The sequence below is a fragment of the Sciurus carolinensis genome, chromosome 10 (genome assembly GCF_902686445.1).
Source record: "Sciurus carolinensis chromosome 10, mSciCar1.2, whole genome shotgun sequence".
NCBI classification, from domain to species: Eukaryota; Metazoa; Chordata; class Mammalia; order Rodentia; family Sciuridae; genus Sciurus; species Sciurus carolinensis.
In genome coordinates, this window is record NC_062222.1 from 107,023,829 (window position 1) to 107,046,715 (window position 22,887).

The following is a 22,887-nucleotide window of genomic DNA, read 5'->3' on the forward strand; positions in this document are numbered from 1 at the left end:
GCAGCTTTTACTTAAAGGTGAGTAAACATTTCTGCTTGAGGAACTAGACTGAGGCCAAATTTTACTCCACCTATATGTTAACAAATAGCTTTTGGATAATTCATCTCACTGTCACTTGCACTGGAAATTAGTAACTAAGGAGGTGATGAATGGATAGACCGAGCCTTAATCAGTGCACGGAGGGTTTTAAAGTGTTAATGTGAATGGTTTCTCCTTTCATCACCGCACCTCTGGCAGAGAGTTAGATATAGGATGCTGTTACCTGGACATGAAATGCATTGACTGAGACTCACCAACTTCGGAGAAGAACTGGCTTCTATCCGTTTCCTGTGCTAAAGATAGATTTAATGCAGCAGAAATGAAGAGAACATCGTCTAAGGAAGGTTAGGGGAGAGGGCAGCAGCAAAGCCAGTCCTACCTGGAGCAAACGTTCCTGCTCCTGCTGCCACTTTTCCTGTCGCCTGCGCTCCTCTTCTGGGTCCCATGCCCAGAACTTAAACTGCTCAGAGAAATAAAAACAAGATCAGAATTGAGCTCTGTCCTCAGGGACAGGCCAGGGCGAAAGAAGACAATTTGTCTCCAGCTAATGGAGATGCACAAGCTCAAGCCTGCCCATATCCAAATGTGCTTTTTGGTGTTAGAGATCAGTGTTTGATCTTACTCCCTCTTCAGTGTACTTCCAAGGTGCTGGTGTGATTCTGTGAGGCCTTTGGGAACTAATGAAAACATAAAGTAGTTATGGGGTGGAGGAGGGAGAAGGTTTTGCTTCATTTCTTTTAGAAGTGATGTCATAATTGCATTCACACTCCTGAGCACAAGATGTTTGAGCTACATACTGATCCTAGATCCAAGCCAACAGGACCAATTATTTCAGCAGAAATGCATTTTGTAAGAACAAGCATCTACCGTACTATATAGTCAATACTTTATATTGCAATTATTTTTCCATACCAGCTTTCCTTAAAGTGGGTTATTTAACTCACCAATGTCCACCTATAGCATCTAGGATCCAGGCAAGGGGAACCCCTGACCTGGGGCTGACAAAACACTCAAACTCAAAGACTTAAAAAAAATCTTAGCAGAAGGATTTTGCAAGTTTGGGAATCAACTAATGAACCGGAATACAGCTAGTCCTCTGAATCCATGGTTTAACCAATCACAGACAGAATTCAAAAGGGGAGTAGGTATAACTCAGTCGTAGAGTGCTTGCCTAGTGTGTGCAAAGCCCTGGGTTCCATCCACAGCCCTTCAGAAAAAGAAAAAAAATAATTTTTTAAGTTGTACTGCAAATATACAGACCTTTTCTTGTTATTATTCCCTAAACAATTGAATTAATGACTAGTTACATAGCATTTACATTGGATTAGGAATTATAAATAATCTAGAGAAGATTCAAAGTATATGGGAAGATATGTAAGGGGTTATGTGCACATGATGTGCTGTTTTATATAAGGGCCTTGACCATCCAAGGATTTGAGTATCTGAGGAAGTCTTGAAACCAATCCCCTGAGGACACTAAGGGATGGCTGTAGTTACAGAAGGAGGCATAGACCAAAGCAGGTACCCATGCTGCAGAATGTGGGACTGGGAGGGTTCGGGGATGGAAGGAGAGAAATCACAGCCTGTCCCTGGAAAATTAGCAAAAGATGGGCTCCTGCATTTAAAGCCCAGCCACCCAGTCACCAGGGTAGGTGCCAGGCAGACCAAGTTCATCAATAACTATGTTCTCCCCCTTCCCTCTGTTCTGATAGAGCAGTTTTGGGAGGCACTTAGAACTGCCTGGGAATCTTGAGTGGCAAAAGAGAGTGAAGGTGAAGGAGTTGGGGAGAGATGGGAGAGACTTAGTGGGGCAGGGTGGGGAGCTAGCAGAATCTATCTCCCCAAGCATCTGGGAAGCTGGCCAGGGTCAGTCCTGTCTAAGGGGTCAATAGGTCTAATTACTGTCCAAGATACTGGGGCCAGCCCACTTGCACCCTGCCCTATCCCCAGAAGAGTTGTAACATCACTCAAGTGCGTGATGGCCAGTTGGTCCAGGAAAATGTCTCCAGGCAGGGAGTGCAGACCAGGCCGCCATCACTTTAGTATATTTAGGTAGAAGGAATGTGGGCCTCATTCTTGCTGTGCTTCTCATGAATAGTTGGAATGGCCATGATGCTCACAGAACAGTAAAGAAAGACAGGTCTCTAAGATAGGGAAATGTACTTCCTATTTTCCACCCTTGGGGTTCATATTGCACATATGCATGCCATAGGCTACGGCAAGGTAGGAAGGGGTACTTAATTGTATATAAACTAAAGTTTCCCAAATGTCCTCAAATGACCATGAAATGTCATCCTAGTGTGGATTCCAATGGGAAATTGTACTGGATTTTAATGTGGCTGGTATTCTTGTAGGACTTGGAGGCAGTTGAGATGTCTAGAAACTCAGGGGCTTGGCCCTTCTTTGTGTAGAAGAGGGATGTTTATGTGACTAAAGACATAGGGGGACCAGTGAGGAAAGTCCAAAAGAAGGGAAATGAGAGAATCTATTAGGAATATTCAATTCTCAGATTAATGCTAAGTGGTAATCTCAAGAGTAAGCCACATAAGCAGTAGAAAGATGGAAGTGTGGGTTGGGAATTTAGCACAGAAAGCACTAAGTATTGGTTAAAAAGCAAGAGAGAGAAAACATTTGAGGAGGAAGATGAGGAGGAAGACAACTGCATAATAAACAAGAGGGGAGAAAGAGCGATCTTCCTCCTTTGGTGATTATTTGCTGAGCTCTTACTACAGGTGGGGTGGGGTGGGTTACCCACCAAGAGGCCCAGCCTGCAGAGCTCACAGCTGAGTGTACATAATGATCATCAGAAGACAGTATGACCATCTGTCTCAAGGAGAGGCAAGAGGTGCTAGAGGAGGTCACATTGGAGAGCATTGAGCCCAACTTAGTCCCACAATGCATCTGTTCATAGGTCTGTATCTTCCTCCAAGGCAGGGATGCCTCTTTTCCCTTTAAGTTTCTCAAGGTCTGGTGTTTTGGGCCCTCAATAAATGTTCATTGAATAAGTGAACGGAAGCACTTCATGGGGGGTGATGGGATTCTGCCTTCACAGGCCCTGTGGCCTCCGGTACTACATGGTCCCACTGAAATCAGTCAGCGTCTGCTGAGGTCGGCACCATCTCACGCTTAGTCCCTCCTTAGGCTTTCCTTATTTCCAAGTTTCTTATACTTTCCTATCCTATGGGGAGCCAATTACTATTGAAAGAACATCATGCTTGAGGGGGGTACTGTCAGAGAATTTACTTAAATAGGTCAGTGATTTTTCTCTTCATTGTTCTATTTTCTATAAGCCAGAAATAAGAATGTATCTCTTTGGGGTGCCTTTTCACTCTACTCCTGCCCAGGGGGTAAGTGAACAATTGAACATCCTTGCTCTGAATACAGCTTAAAATGGAAACCAGTGGGCATGTCCCGCTCTTCAGATCTGTATCATGAACGCCAGCTTTGGGATATCTCTGGGGTTCTCATCCATCACAGGCGAACTCAGCTTTCTCAGAAACTTAGGATTACCAGTACTGGCTTGTACCTGAGTCTCCACAAATGGTCCCTAAGTCTGGAATATGGCAGGAGAGACTGAAGGTTATATGACAAATGATAGGTCCCTTCTCCATTCTACACAGGCACTTCTAGAGTCCCAAGGTGAGACAATCTGCCTCGAGGTTAAGAATTGGTATTGGCTGCAGCCTGTCTCTTGGATTAGCCATTGGGAGGGATGATCAGGTCACTAAAAGGTACTGTGCTGAAAGGCTTTTCAACTAAGGTTCACAACAACCATGAAAGACAGCTATTATTATCTCATTGCACAATCAAGGAAGATGGAGTACAGAGAACTTACACAATATCTTCAGGGTCATGTGGCTAATAAATTGGGAATCTAAGGTATAACAGTGATCACATGGCTGCCCCCAAATGGCTCAGAGGCAATGCTATAGGACATCGCCAAATGGATGGGAATTTCAGAGGCTGAAGGAGGATGATAGACCAAGCACTGGAAACACGAGTTCAGTTTTCAGATAAAATTCAGAAGCAAGCATGTGTCTTGACATTTTCATTAGCAAATACTTTCTTACTTCATTGAAATAAAAAGTAGAAAACAATATGTACAAGTGATAGAATTTAAGATCCTGATGCAGAGAAGGGGAATGAGTCAAGGCCTTGGTGGTCTCCCAGAAAAAGCCCAGTCTGGGTCCTCTCTGTCAGCAATTTGCCACACTGAAGCACTGTTCTTATTTAAAAAAATGTTTGAATGACTACAGAAATTTTCTATTTTAGTACTAAGTCCTACTATTACATTAATTTTAAGTGCTTCTTTAGACTTTATATTCCTGACTTATCATTTGGTTTCCAGGCTTGATTCCAACCTCACATAACGATAATCCATGTATTCATAATTTGCCTGACAGTATTATGCAAGACTTTAAATTGTTCTTTTAAAATCAATTATTTGGGTCTTATTTTTGGTTTATATATATATATTTTTCTTTCTTTTTTTGGTAGTACTGAGGATTGAACCCAGGGGTACTCTACCCCTGATCCACGTCCCAGGCCCCTATTATTTTTTATTTTGAGAAAAGTTTTGCTGAGTTGCTGAGACTAGCCTTGAACTTGTGATCCTCCTGCTTCAGCCTCCCAATAACTGGGATTACAGGAGTGTACCACCATGCCTGGCTGGTTGAATATTGTTAAAAAAAAATATGCTGTAAATTAAAATCACATGACTGATTTTACTCTTTCAAATGGGTTACTTACAGGTGTAGTTGCAGGTGATTTTTCACTGCTTGGAGAATCTACTGCACAGAATAAAAGAAAGAAAAAGAGATTAATGATGTGAGCTATTCCTATCTTTCTTTTTGATCCTCTCAAAGTAGTGTGTAGTTCCTAGGTCAGCTTGAAAACTATATGTATATATAAAATTCAAGAGCATTAGAAAAATCATAATAAAGCAGACCCCCAAACCCTGAAGCAGGTTGTACCCATCACCAAAAGAAGCACAGGTTTCCAGTGTAAAATGATTGACCACATCAATTAGCACCAGGTACTACACTAGGAGGCAAAAACTATCCCTTTGAGTGCTGGTTCTCAATACACCTTGCATTCTGGCTTAACTGAGCAGTTCCTTCCCTGCCTAGATGGAGAGGATACAGAGAGGTCAGATGTCATCCAGGAAGGAAAGAGAGTGACACAGTTAACAAGAGAAACATTACCAGTTTCTGGTAAATGCTTCCAATCTTGGTTTTGAAAAAGGAGGGAGTGGACAATAAAGAATGTGGTGGATAATATCATTTCTTTGGATTCTCAAAATTGACATGAAATTCTATGAATTTCCTTTCAATTTTAGTGTAACTGGTATTGCTCTCAAAGAGCAAGCTCTTTGCTAACTGTGTGTCAGAAACAAGCATTTTTCCCTCAAATCAGAAATGAAGACAAATGCCAGAGACATCATTGGTTGCCCCAACATGGATTTTTGCACAGAAGAAATGCAGCTACCCAGTAAGCAGTTTACCTGACTGGGAGAAAAACTGGGAACGTCGCCAAGAGTTCTGAACTCTAAGCGGAACACTGGCAGTGCCAGGCGACTCTAGATCGGACGGCAGAACAGAACAGAAAACCATGAAACCAGTGAGAACTGAATAGGACCATGTCCCCATGTATCAAAGAAGGCTTGATTACAGTCGACATGAGAATTGAGAGCCAGTGACCCCAAAGCGCAAAATGTTGTACAAAAAACATAAAAAAGCCTGAAGACAATGACAAAAGTCGGTAGAACTGGGGCAGTTTATGCTCTTTTGTCTGTCTTCCTGGGGTGAGGTGAAATTTTACAGGCTCATATTTAACAATGCTATTGTTTAAACTTTATGTCTCAAAATGATAAAACAATATGGTAGGCAGGAGAAAAATGCACAGTTGACATTGCTTTGGGAGAACACTAGAAAGTATAAAAGGCAGCAGAGACAGGCGTTTAATTACTTTATACACATGTCACTTCATGAAGGTTATGTGTGCAAGTCTGTGGTCAATAAAAAAGAAGCGTTTACATCTGTATGCGGTAAAGCAGGTGCACGGAGCTCATGGCAAGTGTTCATACCCTTACAAGTCCAGTTTTTAAAGTGTGCATTTATTTTACTGAAACACAATTTTGAGGTATCTTTGTGTGAGAGTTGAGAAAGGGATGTTGGTCACCTTTAAATGTCTTTGATGAAAATTTGCATAGTTTCATAGCATTTAAAAACTGAATTGATGTATACGTGTGTGTTGGGGAAACCTGTGGAACATCAGTTAGGATTTACTTGCAGATCTTTAGTGGCAGTGTGATCGGTTCATAAACAGATGACTTTAAAGAAATATGGGTGATATCACTTTCTGGGATAATATTATTATTACTGTTGTTGGTGTTATTTCTGAGAGTGTTTATTAGGTATGGCTCCAGGATTCCTGATCTTAACCTTATGGTTCTTTGGACTTGGTGCTGGATTTAAGACTAGTCACTTAAATATACTGACTTTTTTTTTTTTTTGCTACTAGGGATTGAACTCAGGCACTTAGTCACTGAGCAAATATTCCCAGCCCTTTTATGTATTTTATTTAGAGACAGGGTTTCACTGAGTTGCTTAGGGCCTCGCTAAGTTGCTGAAGCTGGCTTTGAACTTGCGATCCTCCTGTCTCAGACTCCTGAGCTCCTGGAAATACAGGTGTGTGCCACCATGCCTGGCTATATTGACGTTTTATATCTGGGCAGAGACCAATTATTTCCCTCCTGCTCCAAGCTCATAAAAGACAAACCATGTTTTTTAAGGTGACATTTTATTAAAGTTCTTTTGCTTCCTTTAAGATAAGAATTTCATAAATGCCACACAAGTATTACTGTTATTTTTTAAACTATCAATGATGTCTTTGAGGCACAATTTAAATAAATACTTTGAGTCAGTGGTTTTTGGGGTGTGGTCCCCAGGTCTGCCACATTAGCACCACTTGGGAACTTGTAAGAAATGCAAGTTCTTGGCTCCTGTCCAGACCTACAGACTCAGACCCCGTGAGGGTGGGCCCTGTGCCCCACAGGGCCTGGGCATACACTCACATTTGAGAACTCCTGCTTGCAGTCATGACTCTGTAATGTGAGTACTTTTCTTTTAAGGAAAGCATTCAGGAATAGTTTATTTCTGCTGGACATCTCGTTCTACATCTCTGCTCCTATTGCTACTATTCTACAACCACTAGATTACATTATCAGTGCTTATTCCAGGCTAGGTACTAAGCAAAACACTTTCTACAGATTTTCTCAGGCAATACTTCTGATATTCCTAAAGGATGGTATAATTATCATTTCTAGTTTACAGGTAGCAATTAGACATGAGGGAGAACCTGATGGGTGCACAGGGAAGAACCAGTTGAGCAACAATTTGAACCCAGACATCCTATCATCAGTTTCTGCAGCTGCAATTTCCAGAAAAGAGCACAGAAAAGGTGTACTCCAAATATAATTCTATCTTGAAGAACAAATTTTGAAATGCTCCAGTGCTACTAAATTTTATTTTTTTAATCATTCAGCGTAGGTTAAAGCATAAAGTTCTTAATTCAATAGCACATTTCCCCAAATCAAAATGCCTTACAATAGGTAATGGAATATATAAATATATGACAATAAAACTAATTAATATGGCTTAAAATATCTATTCCCACTCTATATTCCTTATCTACACAAGTGATAGAAATAGGGTAGAATTAAAATCTGTCTAAATATAACCAATTGCTGGCCCAGTTGTGAGACTTGATTTTTGCCAATTCCCTTCAGGATGGTGGGACTGACAATTTAAAGCAAATGCTCTGAAGATAGTATTGAGTTTACTTCCACATGAAGAGATGAATGATCATCAGTACATGTGCAAGTTAATTCCTCACCAAGTGCTCCCTGTTTTGTATGTAGGGCCCAAAAAACTATCAACCAAGACTAATGGGAGGCAACATAGATTCTGCCAACAGTGACTCCAAAGAGCTGCCCACTCTTTAAAAGAGAAGTAATGACAAGTCCCAGCTACTACGAACTCAGACCATCCTCTCTTTGCCTGGACTGATAAATCAAATCTATAATACACAGTAGGGAAAGCAAAATTTAAAAGAAACACAAGGAATCTTACTGTCTGGCCTCCCAAACTCTCGCTGTTTCCCCTTCTAGAGAACTTGCCTTGGTACAGTCCAGGGATCTATCTGTTTTGAAGAAAATCCCCACAGATGGTGGAACCCTCAGGACCCATCCTCCAGGGTTCACATTGTAAGGGTCCTTCCTGGTGGTATGAACACCTGAGTTTCTCATGAGGACAAAGGGATTAAATTTGGGTTCTTAAAGAGCGAAAGGGTAAATTCATAACCCATATATGGCCTATGAGGTACTTGGGGGGTCGGTGTTATTTTGAGATCTTCCATGGCAGCAGTAGGTACTATTTTAAGACCTTCATAGGCCCTACCCTCCTATATTTAGAGGTCACCCCTTCTCCCATTATGTTAAAATGTATCAAAATATATGCAGCACATTAAAATATATCCTCAGTATTTTACACATAGTAAAACATGTTCTCACATACACACTGAGGATGTTTTTTTTTTAATGTTTCAAGTATCCTCTTACTAGAAAGAATTGTTAGAAAGGTTAAAATTGTTGCCTACAAAGAACAGGTTTAATCTGTATAGTGAATGCTTCCTCATCATCATGTACACCCAGAAATTATTAATGGAGTAAAAAATCTGACTTTTTAACAAAATTATTGTCAAGTTAAATGGACATTCTATGAAGACAAAAATCAATAATAAATTTGACATGATATTAAGATTATAAACTTTTCAAAATACTTACTGATTTAAAAAAAACATTTTAATTGCCTTTTTATGTTTTGGAGACAATACAAAAAATGTTTAAGGCCTCGAACATTTGGATAGGCCCTTTATACCCTATAATGCCAGGTGTTGGTGACGGGTTCTCAGCTTGATCAAAAAGGGAATGTGGCCTCAGTTTTTCATTTTGAAGTTATCATAGATTCTGTCAAATACACCCTGGCTAAAGGGACATCACAATAAAGGGTGTAGTCATCCTTTAAAACAAAATATTTTACTAGAGATGGGCCCAGCAGAATATGTGGACACAAAATTAAAACATTTCCTTCTCTTTACCTTGAGAATTGAGATTTGGCAAATGTAGTTGGTTGGTTTCAGGCATTTTGTCCAAAAATGGAAATGTCAGGGTTGCTTCTGGTTCTGGGGATTTTGGCTTCATCACCTGGACCAGGGGAAACAGATGTACACATTACAAGCATTGTCTATTAATAAATGTACATGAAAGAAAGTTGAAGGATCCCTGGCTATTACAGAAGTCAATAAGCTCAAATATTTAATTTTTAAATGGAAACCTTGCCCCTTCCCTAAACCCCTTTCATGCTTTTCTAAATCAATACAGAGGGTAATTTTCCAGAGAAATCAATAAGAGCAAGAAATGTGATGATAACTTCCCTTCAAACCCAAAGGACAATCTCAGTGGCTCTGGAGGCTAAGGCAGGAGGATTTCAAGTCAAAGCCAGCCTCAGTAAAAGTGAGGTAATAACCAACTCAGTGAGACCCTGTTTCTAAATAAATTACCAAAAAAAAAAAAAAAAAAAAAAAAGCCCCAGAAGACAGTAGACTGTCTAAACTACACATTACTCTCTTTCCTTTTCTTATTGGCCAATCACATGTTCTCCTCTGGTCCCACATAATATTGAAATTATAATGTCAGGAAATGAGATATAACACCTAAGATGCTTAAAAGAAAATCTTACTCTGTAAGTGCTAAACCTTACAGAAATATAACCTTTTAATGGGCATTATTCTCAAGACACTATTCAAACAGCCACAAGCTTATACAAAGCACATTAAAGACAAATATACATGCCTGTTGGCAAAGAAGCATTATTAGAAATAACCACTATCAAACAGTGCTATAGCACTGATGCCCTTAGGGAATTTTGTACATTTTAGACATCTTTTCCTTATAGTCAATACTCCCAAAATTACAGACTCTAAAAAGTCTAATGTTTGTTTTGTTAAAATGGGTTTTTCTTATTATTACTATTTAATTTTATTTGTTTTACCCTAATCTAATGACCTAGAAGCACCCTCATACAGACTTGCGTGCTTCTGCTAAAGACCAGATTTTCAAACGTACTTAAACAATATCTAAAACAAGAGTCTGTAGACTCTGAGCCTGAATCTGAATGAAGAACACAGCTGCATCCGTCCACGTTCTTGCAGCTGCTTGTAGGACTTAGTGCTGATCTCAGTCTCTGGCTGGCAGCTGTGTTCCCAGTAGATTAATGCGACAGTTAATGACCTGAAGGTGAGGCAGGCTAATGGACCACTTCTTTCATCACAGGCTGATGTGTGATTTGGTTCTCAGGATAAAGGAATGCTAAAATTTCTTCTCCATAGTATTTCATTTTTCTTTATTAATCATATATTCAACCCAAAAAGAATCCAGAGTAAAATACAGTTGATCAACTGGTTCATCATTACTGAGGTCAACCAGATGTCCAAATGAACTTTGGTATTAAACATACAGCAGAAGCTAGTCTTATCAAAGTTGATAGCCCTCAAATCTTAACCTGGTTCTATTTCCTCCAAGATGAGGCTGACAAAAACACGTTTCAGATAAAGTCTGGTTGTAAATAAAATAGTTAATTGTTAGCAGAAATATACAGAATGATGCTGTTTTAAAAGGTCAGCCTCTGGGCACAGGAGCTTTGTTTTACAAAGATGACCCCCTCAAGTGAAATCATAAAATGAAAGATCTTGCAAACACTGTGATCACATTTATCTAAGCACTATCAGTAGGGAAGGGAAACGGGAGAAATTCACATGGAAAGGTGAGAAAAATCACTGGGTAAAAAGACTCTCATTCTATCTGCTAATCAACTAATAGGAGTTGGTTAACCTGGAGTCCACAAAATAGAATGCAGGGTGTGTATGTACTTGGTACTATTAGATATCAGGGATAACTCAGTAATCTTGTATATTTTATTTAATGCTTTAAAATATTCTGAGAAAAATCTTTACAAGATAGCTTTGACTATTCATGGCATAAAAACCAAAAATCAAATTTGAAGATGCCTGGAGACAATTTTTTTCCATAGTGGGGTAGATGTGATACTCAGATTCAAAGATGGCTTATACCAATGAGCAGACACAGATGAAGAATGCCAACGAATACTTTTTAGTCATGGTTTTCATTTTGTTTGATTAAAAAAAATCTAGGAGTGAAATAGAGTTTTCCTTTCAGTTTAGATTTAAATGAAAAAAATGAGTTTGGAAAGATAATAAATATAAAATATCTTTGAGTTTATTGTGAATAAGGCAAAATCTGCAAAGGTGGGGAATCCTGCCTGTCCCAAACCCATGGTTTGTATCTACAATTTAATTCTGCTTTGCGGACCTTCAGATCCTTCTTGAATTCTCTGTGTATAAAAATGGGGACTAGTTAATAATATCAAAAACCCTACACATTTCTCTATATACTTAAGAAAGGCCCCCAGAGCATCAAGGCAATGGGCTGTAGAGGCTCTTCCAGGGACACATCGCTCTCCATTCTGAGCCAGGGACGTGGCATTCCTTGTTGAATATCCAGTATCTACTGTGATGCCTGGCACAGATGGCATGGTCAGTACTGGTTGAGTTAATGACAGATTAATGAACAAAGGGATGAATTTTTCACTTTAAAGTCAGATCCAAATTGTGGATTATCTTAATGGTGATATATCACCACGATGACTTTGCCAGTTGTGCAAGGCCGTGGTTCTCTTTCTTGGTGGCCCATTAGAATTACCTGGGAGTCTTCAAAAATACATATGCCTTGTCCCTGTCTCCAAAGACTCTGATGGTCTGGAGTGGCTTTAATATTTTTTTAAATCTACAGGGTAGCCAAGGTTGAGAATAAATGGGGTAAATGATGAAGACCTAGTGCCTGAAAACAAACCAAACTAATGTAAATGAGATGAGACTCCAAACATGAAAGAAAATTTAAAGAATACAAATTAAAAATTATAGAAGAATAATAATTTCCTAAGTTTCTTGTTATTCAAATCCAGAGGCATCTGAAGTACCATCACTAAAAAACAGGTAAATATTAGAAAAAAAAAAAATCTCTCGAAGGCTGATGGGTTTAAAAGCAAATAAGCACGCTTATGAATGGTAAATGAAAATCTAACTTCAAGGCTTTATAAATGGTATTTATGTTCTTCTTTCAAGTATATTGAATTTTTCAAAATTAAAAAAATATTTAAAATAAATTTTAAAAGATGATAAAAGAATATATGCACAGTATTACTAATAAAGAGGTAAGTTTCAGTGGCTTATCCCTCTCTCATCCTATTTCTGTGTGTATTTAAAAATATAATTACATATATTACAGTATTGCATATTTGTTACATATTTGTATGTATATATCTTTGTATGTTTTTATATAAATTCTTCAAAATGGTCATGAAGCTTATTGGTTTCCAGGGAAAAATACAGATTAAAGATAGGAAAGCGGATTAGAAGAGAAAGCGAATCTCCGTGATCAAGCGCAGCCCAGCAGCAGGCTGCAGACAGCAGGAGCACGGCTGGATCTCAGCCTTCCTCCACCCTGTACTTCACCTTTTGTGATAGCACTAGCTCCACCTTTCCGCTCATTTCATTTTCTGGCTTCTTCTGGTCTTTTTCTTCTGGCACCTCGTTCTTTAGCTGGGGGCTGGAGGAGAACTCCACAAAGGCCACAGTTGGGCTGCATCGAGTCACCGTTGTTGTGAAATGCTGCGGCTCTAGAAGGGAATTAGAGCCAGACACAGAAAGAAGAAACAGAAAATCATATGAGGGGCCATGTTCCAACAATGCCACGATGAGAGCTTAGTCTAGGTCCTCCCCTGGCAATAAGAAGCTGAATTGCGGTGTGATGATAAACGTGTGTGTGGTGCTGCGGATGGAACCCAGGGCCTTGTACGTGCTAGGTAAATGCTCTACCACTGAGCTATACCCCAGCCCAGTTTTTTGTTTTTTTTTTTTTTTGAGAAAGCAAACTTGCTTTCTTATTTTATTCATAATCCAAAATGCATTCTATGTGTGTAAAACAATCAAATACAAAAAGTATATACCAAGTACATTAAGCAAAGAATATAGGCAAGTTTTTGTAGTAAGAAATTTCTGAATAAGAAACAATTTCTAAACTCCACAAAAGAAAAACTGATTGATTAGACACATTATTGGTTTAAAATAAAATAATAATTATAATTACAATAATATAAACACCTGAAATTTGGAAAGTGCCATGTAAGTGGAATGCAAAGGGTTAAGTAATTTCACAAAAATATTTAAAAATATTCACCTAGCAAAAAAATTGGAAGTTTATAGAAAATGACTATGAATGACAAATTGGCATAAGAATATACCAAAACTTTATAACAAACAGAGAAATAGGTCTTTTTTCTTTTTTTCTCCTAAAATTTTTCATGTATTTATTAGAATCCACCTCCCCTCCACTTCCACCCCCATGTCCTTCTTGGGCACATGACAAAATTATTCTCAAGTTCATTTAAAAAATTTACATTTACATTAACAAGATAAATCAGAAAAATTACGGTAAAGAGAAATAATTCGGAATTTTCCCTGTCAATTTCTAACATATAATTGAAGATATCTGTAATTAAATTTTTTTTTTATTGTAAACAAATGGGATACATGTTGTTTCTCTGTTTGTACATGGAGTCAAGGCATACCATTTGTGTAATCATAAATTTACATAGGGTAATGTTGTTTGATTCATTCGGTTATTTTTTTCCTTCCCCCCCCACCCCTCCCACCCCTCTTTTCCAGCCCAGTTTTTATGAAATTATTTTTGACATATGTCTTATCTATTGCTGCTACAGTGTGTCAAAATATGACCATCAAGCCAGGCGTGATGGCACATGCCTGTGATCCCAGTGACTCAGGAGCCTGAGGCAGGAGGATTGGGGAGTTTAAAGCCAGCCTCAGCAACTTAGGGAGTCCCTAAGCAACTTAGTGAGTCTCTGTCTCAAATAAAAAAATTTAAAAAGGGTTGGGGATGTGGTTTAGTGGTTAAGCACCCCTGGGTTCAATGCCTGGTACCAAAAAAAAAAAAAAAAAAGATCCTCAATTGTAGGGTTATTTTATATGAGAAAATATAATATTTTTTATGATAATGGAAACACACTCTCAAGAAACAAAACATAACCAAGCACTAATTAAGCCTGGGCTCCTATTTTTATAGCAATTTTAGTTCTAGGGTCAGAAGTTCCCCAGGAAGCCTCCAGGGGGCAGCACAAGCACACCCCTTGTAGAGTACCTACTTACCTTTCTGATTCATTAGGAAACCTCAACTCCTTTATATCTTTCTAGTTATCATTATATTTTACCTTAAAACTAGTGTGTTAAGAAACAAACCTGAGGAGGCAAGTTCTGCATTCCCTTTTCTTGGTTTTCCACCATCATTCTCATCCTCTTGGCTGCTGAGTTCAGTTTCCTCATTGTTTGCCTGAAAAAGATATTTTCCCCCTTGAATAAAGTATTCCCTTGACGTTTCTTCAAAGATAAAGGATTTGTCTTAATAATAATGTTCAGGCTAACATGGTAGAGGACCTATGTGAATGATCTCTTCTATTCCCTGGACAGCTTTCTGGTGAGAGTCCATGTCTGTTGGAAGGAGACTGAAGGAAGCAGGAGGACATGCTTATTCCCTCTTCCAGGCTCTCATGTCACATGTACATCCCTGCTTCTTCCAAGTTTTCTAAATCATAGATACCATCCATTTGTCCCTCAATACCTTTTGACGTGGCTTAGCATTGTATCATTTGTTAAGTGGGGTTGGTTTTTAAGGTTGCAATTAGCCTCTCAGTTGCCTGGCCTGGGCATAGCTGTCTGTGGCTCTTAACACTGTAGATTTTATTCCTGAGACTCTCTTTCTTCCTGGGCTCCTAGGGACTTCCATTGCTGGATTTTTAATTTGTGCATTCGTTCATTCTCACTTTCTCTCCCTATTCTTCTCTCACTGGTTATTATTCCTTCCTTTTCATCAAAATAGGGGCAATTCCTAAAGATTTCAACGGGGCTATATTTTCTCCACTTGTACCAAATCACCCTCAGATGTATCAGTTATTCCCCCAGATCCACCTGGATGTTCTCTCTCCATTTATGTCTTGTACTTTCATCTCCAGTCCCAAGAAGCCATCAAAGCTCCAGTTCAGCTCAACTGACCATCAGGGTCATGGTAAATAGATGCCACTCAACATGCTAATCCCTCCTCCAAATCTGACAATTTCTGTTTATGGCACTGGGTTTTCCCAGCATGTGAATTAAACTTTGAAGTAATCTTGACTCCTGCCTCATGAGTATTCACGTTTGCCAAGTCCTGCCAAGTGCTAACACAATGGTTTCATAGCCACCTCTTCCTTTCTGTTCCTATAGCTGGGACCTGTGGTTAGCCCTCACTCCCTGTTCTCGGAGTCTCTCTGATCTTACCATCTAATCCACCTGGCACATCACCATCATATTTATTTCTCTCAGTAGGATATCAGTTTATCATTTGTAGGTTTGTGTTCCTTTGAGTAGTACCTCCATTGTATCACATTTATGCTTGATGAATTTACAATAATAAGAAAATTTAGGTAACCTAAATGTCCAACAACTGGGAAATGACTGAATGAATTACTTATGTCCATATAGGGACATACTATGCAATCATATAAAATAAGGTGTTGAGCAATATAATGATATGAAAGTACTTATGATCTAATGTTAAAAAAATTTAACTGAAAATATACATGGTATATACACATTTAAGATTATATGTGGCTAAAGATATATAAAATATATTTGTTAATATATAAATTAAAACATAAAAAGTAAGGAAATACAAAATGTTAATAGTGGTTATTTTTAATGCACCTAAATTGTGGATAACTTTTTTCTTCTCTTTATATACATTTTACTTTTTCCAAAATGTTCTACAATGATGTATAAATGTAATCAGAATTTTAAAATCAATGTAGTTTTGCAGTGTCTTTCATTGAGAGCCAACTGATTCTAGAATAAAGCCCAAAATTCTCCCAAGATTATACTAGTTGCTGGATAAAAATAAATGAAATACTAAATACTAGTTAGAAAACCTTGACAACTAAAGAGAACAAGTCAGTGACTATAGTGTTTTTCAGTAGAAGTTTCTCATAAAGAGCTAAGGTTGAATTTTTAAAGCACATATAAAATATTTCATAAATTTAAAAATGTTTTCAGATAAAGGTGTCAGAAAAGACATTACTAAATGCTTTATATCCCTATGGGATCTCAAAAAGTTATAGATTTATTGGTCTCTTGTAAGTGTATATATTTTACCCATAAATCAAAATTTGTCTCTCAAATCACCAAAATAAAAATCCTTTAAAGGTAATGTATCAGTGAAAACTGTTGTTAAATTTTTAAAAAAAGAAACTTTAAGCACCAAAACTTTCACTGATTTTATAATAGCATCTAGTAGCAAAAATGTGATTTTTCTTTGTTTTTTTGTTTTTTTTGTTTTTTTAGAGGGTGAAGTATTTTGAAATCCTTGTAATTAGATGGAAATTTTCTCATGATGTACTACCATATATCAGTTCTGGAAGAACGTGATAATAAGTTAAAATGTAATTTCTAAATCCTGGATAGGAAATAAGCATTGTATTGACATTATTTAATATACCCACAAGCTTGAGTTGAATCCCTTTAAGAGACTTCATGAGTGAAAATAATTAAATAAGCCAATCTTTTATTATATTTAAGTTAGACAGTAGAGAGAGAGATAGGTAGATGGTGTCTGTGTATATAGATTTACACTGTTACATGAACCACTGAAGAACAACCAGTTTAGTATTACAAAAGAATAAACTGGGTTTTATTATTTAAAGTATACCCACACACAAATAGAAATGTTAATACCTGAGAGTATTTTTGTTTTATGATGCTAATATATACAAAACTGGCAGGAATACTGATTTTAGCTTCCTTCCCCAAATGGATTAGATTATTGAAAACTATCTGAGGCTAGGAAATAAATTTGCAGTTAAAAAATTGAGTGATCCTCTTGAGAACGCTGGTGTTTCCAATTACTAGAAATAAATAACTATAAAACAAGGCCAAAGCTTCTGCAGTCTAACAAGAAACAAAGAAATGAACATATTTTATTAAATCTAAGATGCCAACAATTTTAAGTTGTATTATTTTAGGTATTACTGAGAAAGAAAGCACACCATTAAATATGGCATACCATTGATTAGGAGAGAAACCCTGATTTAAAGATGAAAACATGTGAAAAGTGTGCCACTTGGTATCAATGAAATAATTCACAAAGTCCTGTAGTCATAATGTATGATACAAACAAGAGCCTCAAACATTAACTATTCACTAAGGATCATTTTACTAGCACACCACATTCCAGTGACATTTGATTTATGCCTGACTAATGGACAGCTTCTACTTTCAAGAATTAAAATAACTCAACACTTGAACACTGAGCTCTGGACAACCCAATCTTTCTTACCTTGAAAGGATGGTTTAGAAGTTACATCCTGGCATTTGATATGGTAAAACAATGGTAGCCACAGCAGTAACCACAATCAGTATTTACCATACTTACCAAAGGTCAGCACCGAGGGGGCACTTGATGTGAATAATCTCAATTCTCAGAGCAAGTTTAACGGTAATAACAATACCTTTATGCAGGTGAGGAAACTGAAGCCAGAGGGTTAGGACATGTCCCCTAGTAGGTAGTGGAATGGGAACTCTGTCCTGTGCTGTGACCCCCATGCTCTATCATCTGGACTTGGGGTCAAATCCATCTTTAAGTGGTCCCCAGCATTTAGAGGTTTTGATCCATAAGAAGCACTCAGGTATCTGAGAGTTTCAAGCTTATTGCTGATCAAACTGCCTTTTCTTTTCCTTTCCTTCCTCTGCCTCCCATTCATTTATTCTGTAGAAGATGGGAGCAGAGCTGCCAGCCACCAACCCACATCCAGGTTCTGAGGGGGACAGGGCCAGACACGTAACCCATGTAGGCCAAACAAATGTTCTCATAAGATGCATTATTTTTGGAATTTATACTCTCAAGCTTAGTTTAAAAGCTTACTGGTCATCAAAATCAGGCTACAGCAAAGTATGTGGGATAAATTAAGAGACAAGCAAACTGCAGTCCAATTTGAAGAAAAGGAACCCATTTAAAAACACTTTAGATGCACTAAGAAAAAGTGGGGGAGGATATACATTTTTAAAAAAAACCTTAACAGTATTAATTTGTGAGTCGCTGGAGTAACAGATAGTTTATATTTTCAGTTTTCTGTATTTGCACTGTATACAGACTCTCTGTAATCAAGGGAACCCCCCAAGCCCGTTTAATTGAGTTGTGTCTGGCCTCTCCTTCCTGAAGGCTTGTTACTTTTGTACTCGCTCCATTACTTCCAAGGAAATGAGTTTCAAAGTTGGCAGTTTTAAGCGGCCCTGATAGAATCAGAGGTTGGCTTCAAAAAAACCTGCCTTGCTGGAAAATGTGCTTTCTGACCCACACTTTCCTTTGCTTGCAGCTCAAACAGGGAAGGGCCTTCCCTTCTCCAACTAGCAACACTTCCTCAAGAATGAAAACAAGTAAATAAAAACAGAGCCCTGGACATGAATGAATGGGCGCATGGAAGGGTTGACATGAGACCAGCCAGGAGCTGGCCTCCTCTTGACTGACTGAGAAGGAATCCAAACTGGCCCTAGTGCCAGACTCAGCCCTGAGGTCACAGGTAGGAGGTGTCGGCTTCCTAGCTCTAAAGGGATAAGGTCCAGCCACAAAATCTACCTGGCTACTGGCTGCTCCTTTTAATTAGAATCTTGGCCATGGACTGGTCCAGACAGGATGGCCTGGAACTATGAAGCATAAGGGGGTAAGAACCATCCTGAGACCTAAGGCTTGGGTGCTGGTCCTATTTCTAGGCCACAGGAGCTGTGGAGCTTGGACGGATCACTTAACCTCTGAGGGCTGGTGCACCGATGCCCAAGGTCCTTCCTGAGCAGATACTCTGGAATGCTGAGTGATTTCCCAGCTCCAGTCTTGAATAACTTATCTGGACATGAGCCTGGAAAACTAGCCTATTTATGCCCTGGCACAATGACCCAGGTGCCACATATGCAATGCATGTGTTTCTCCTTTCACTTTTAGACCTTCGAGCTCCATGGAAGATCAGCCTTTCCCAGCCTTAAACCATACATACTTTGCAAACCAACAATATAAGGCTCTTATCCAGGTAAGATGGGCCAGGTTTAATTTTTTATTTTCCCTGATGTATACTTCCTCGAAATCCGTAAACGCTTCTGTATCTAGATATCTTTAATGACTTTTAAAAAACATTCAAACTAACACTCTAACGACTACTGCTAGTTGGAGAAAAAATGGTTTCTAAAGAAATGTTTGTCGACATTTGACATCTAAAAGGAATCTGCAGTTGGTCTCAGCTGGAAGGAAAAGAGCGCCCACTCAGATGCCTTTGCCCTGCTCCCACTGAGAAGTGAAGCTGCAAGAAAGGTCTGATTGTCTGTTTTCCTGGATCCAAAAACATAAGAAAAGTGCTGAATTTTCAAAAGGAAGGCCCTGAGCTTTCTCAAGATGGAAAAACCAGACCTACCTCCTTACTTTACTTAAGAAAAGCAAATGAACTATTTCAGCTGCCTGACAGCTGAGTTTGGCCCTAGGTCAATGAGGGAGAATTGCCATAGACCTGGTGGGAAGGTGTGAACCAGCAGGGACAGTGCGGGTTATGTCATTGGGGATGAGTGGGTGAGAGGAACTGGTTGATCAACAAAATTAGAGAGTGATGGGAGTCAGGTGGTGTCAATAATGGGGTGGGGTCTTGGGAGCCTGGGCAGCAGGATGAAGCCAGAACCGGGAAAGGCGTAGAATAGAAGGAGCAGAGAGCTGCAGGAAGAGCTGTGTATCTGCAAGGGAAAAGCTATTCACATCTGTGATTTTTAGAGAATAACAACGGGAACAACTGACAGGCAGAGTTGAAAGATGACAAGGAATTCATCTCATTTGTATGAAATTCACATCTGTTCAAGATGGTAATTTGATGATCTTACTTTAAAAAAATAAAACTGGTATATCTATTACTATTTTGGGCTTCTGAAAAAAAAATGTACTTCTTCTCATATAATAATATAGATAATTTATGGGTACTCGTAGCCCGTGAGTACTTACCTTAACATCATGCTATGGGTTGTATAGACATGAATTCTCACTATAACCATCTGAGGAATATACCATTATTATGTTTATTTTTAAATATAAACTGAGTCTCCGACAGCTTAGCTTGTTCAGGTGGAGACTGACCTTTGAGTACGAGTGCCTCGAGTACTTTGAGTATTTTAGGAAAAGATTATTTTGGTACCATTGAGGAAAGAAGAGACTCAAATACAAATATAACACTGACAATGGACCAAGAAAACTCAGGAATGGCTTTGAGGAAGGCAAAAAACAAACAAACAAAAAACCTACAAACCTTTCTGCAGGCTACTAAACATAGCATAAATCAGTTCTCAGTTTAGAACTTCCAAATTCTTTCCCAATCCTGTATTCTAGGAGTTTGCATCTGTGCTATGACATGAAGAAAAGTGTTAGGTTTCCACTGGGCTTTTAGCTGAAAGATGCAGAAATGAACAACCGCAATCTGAAACATACAACCTCCCAAAAAACAAAACAAAACAAAACAAAACAACAACTTCTGAAATGTCCCATGGATAACTGGGAAGGAAGGAACTAATCCCTCTGTATGAAGAGTATAGCACCTGGTCACTTTCATTCCTCTTGGGGACCTCTCCTGGGCTCCTTAGCACTGTCCAGGTCTTTGATCCTACTATTCTCAATATGTGGAATGGTCTCCTTCCTCCTCCATTCCAATGCAAATACCTCACTTAAGATGAAGTTTCAAAGTCCACATCCACACAACACCTCCCAGACTAAGCCCAATCTACAATGATTTTACCTGTTCTTCGTAATCATAAGATCCCTCTGGTCTCTTTACTCTATGATCTAGTATTTAATCATGTATTGCTTCGTATACTTTTCTAGTTGCTTCATGAAAACATCTTTTTTTTCCTCAGCAAGTTTATAAATTTTCTTTCCTACTTCAAAAACTGAGGTGCAGAGTAGGTCTTCATTAATACTAGATTAGCAGGCACCCTAACCACAGGACAGATGCTATCACGACCTCATTTCCATAGAGGTGAGGCAATGAGGGTCATCCAATTTTTGCTGGTATGGGTAGGTACAGCCAAAGTATTAAAAAATAAAACCTCAACTGAACTTAGGGTCTATTTCTAAAGGAAGAAAGCCATGGTCCTAAGAGCATCAAAGGAGAAAGATGAGGTAGAAAGAACCCAGAGGTGCTATGACATCATACAAGAATCCCCATGCCAGCCCAACCTCCCCTCTCCCAGGGGAGGGTCCTGGCCATCCCTCTCTCTTCCCTGCCTCCTGTTCTGAATGAATGCTGCTGCCTACTGCTGTGGCTGTGCCCTTTGAGCAGTTCCAGCTTGCCCAAGAGGAATTGTGACATTTTAGTGGTGGGTGAGGCTACTCCTCTGTAGACAGTGTATCAGTTGGGAATGCAGTTTTTGGAAGAAAGACACTATTTAAAAAGAAGAACACTATTCCTTTGAGAGCGCCATGGGATTGGGCAAATGAGTTAGGGACAGAAAATCAAGTCCAAGTTAGTATCAGTCTCTGGGAGGCTCTGAAGCACAGGCTCCTGTTTCAAACTGGACACCATATTTGATCACGATCAATTCTTTCACTTTACAACAGGAATATACTAGCAGTAACAAAGTCAAGGAATGCTTTCCTTGGAACAAGGAAATAAGATGAACAGGTTTACTGGAGAGGTGATTCCTTCAAAATGACCCTTGGGATAATGCACTTCAGAGTAGAAAACTTTTGGTGTCCTAAGTTGCAAGTGAGGATGAAGAGTGTTTTATTAATGAGACAAAAGACTATGTAGCATAGCTAACAACTTTCCTTACAGTCTGATAGGTATATACAAATGGTTACCTGCCCAGAAACAATGTAACAGCTTTTGCCATTGTTAAGAACATATAGTACTTAGAGGGAGGATACATAATGTCACTACATATTCATAACCACTACCGTGTACTGAAGTAGAGATTACTTGGAACTAGGCAATTTCTCCAAGGAAGAAATACACAAGAGATTACCAGAATTTTCCATGAATTTGGACCCATGGAGGCTGCCTAGGATCTCGCTGGTTCCCAGGGAAAAGTCCTTAAGGCCATCTTTTGTTTGGAGTTTTGGTTATGATAATATACGAACTTCTGAAATAACAATTTCTTTCAGATCAAAGAATTTTGTTTCTCTTAAAGTAAGGTATTTTGGGAGATACGCGGTCACCATAAGAACTTTATATCAAAAGAAATTTAGAAAAGCTCAAAAGTGTGGCAAAAGAGAAATAAGCGCAGAACTATTGTCTTAGAAAAATAATTTCACACCTATAATGTCTAATTAATTTGGGGGCTTCTAGTTAAAATTTAAGAGCATAAGTTAATGTCTACTCTACCGGTTAAGTTCCCACACTGCTAGAACTTGATGTTCTATTTCATGGTAATTTGTAAGACCTCTTCAGAGGTGACATTTATACAAATGTAAAGTGAAATTACAGTCCAGGTTGAGAGACTCAGCATTTGCCTGGGTCACTGAACCAGTCTCTCTTGGAGACTAGTAAACATGCTCTGGTAGGGGATGTGATTTGGATCTCTTTCCATCTGAAT

At 38.7% G+C, this 22,887-nt stretch overlaps 1 protein-coding gene across 14 annotated transcripts in view; it reads right to left on the reverse strand.

The window, feature by feature from the left end:
• Limch1 (LIM and calponin homology domains 1) overlaps positions 1–22,887 on the reverse strand; it is a 319,406-nt gene that overhangs the window by 20,862 nt on the left and 275,657 nt on the right. For 10 of the 14 annotated variants that reach the window (XM_047566851.1, XM_047566849.1, XM_047566852.1 and 7 more), the window contains 5 exons: positions 14,491–14,581; positions 12,691–12,854; positions 9,199–9,304; positions 4,789–4,829; positions 419–499 (listed from right to left, as the gene is read on the reverse strand). In XM_047566851.1, the coding sequence (XP_047422807.1) occupies positions 419–499; positions 4,789–4,829; positions 9,199–9,304; positions 12,691–12,854; positions 14,491–14,581 (483 nt within the window). Of the gene's footprint in view, positions 1–418; positions 500–4,788; positions 4,830–5,542; positions 5,618–9,198; positions 9,305–12,690; positions 12,855–14,490; positions 14,582–22,887 lie in introns of all 14 variants that reach the window. The other 4 variants (XM_047566848.1, XM_047566856.1, XM_047566860.1 and 1 more) reach the window with 2 other exon arrangements.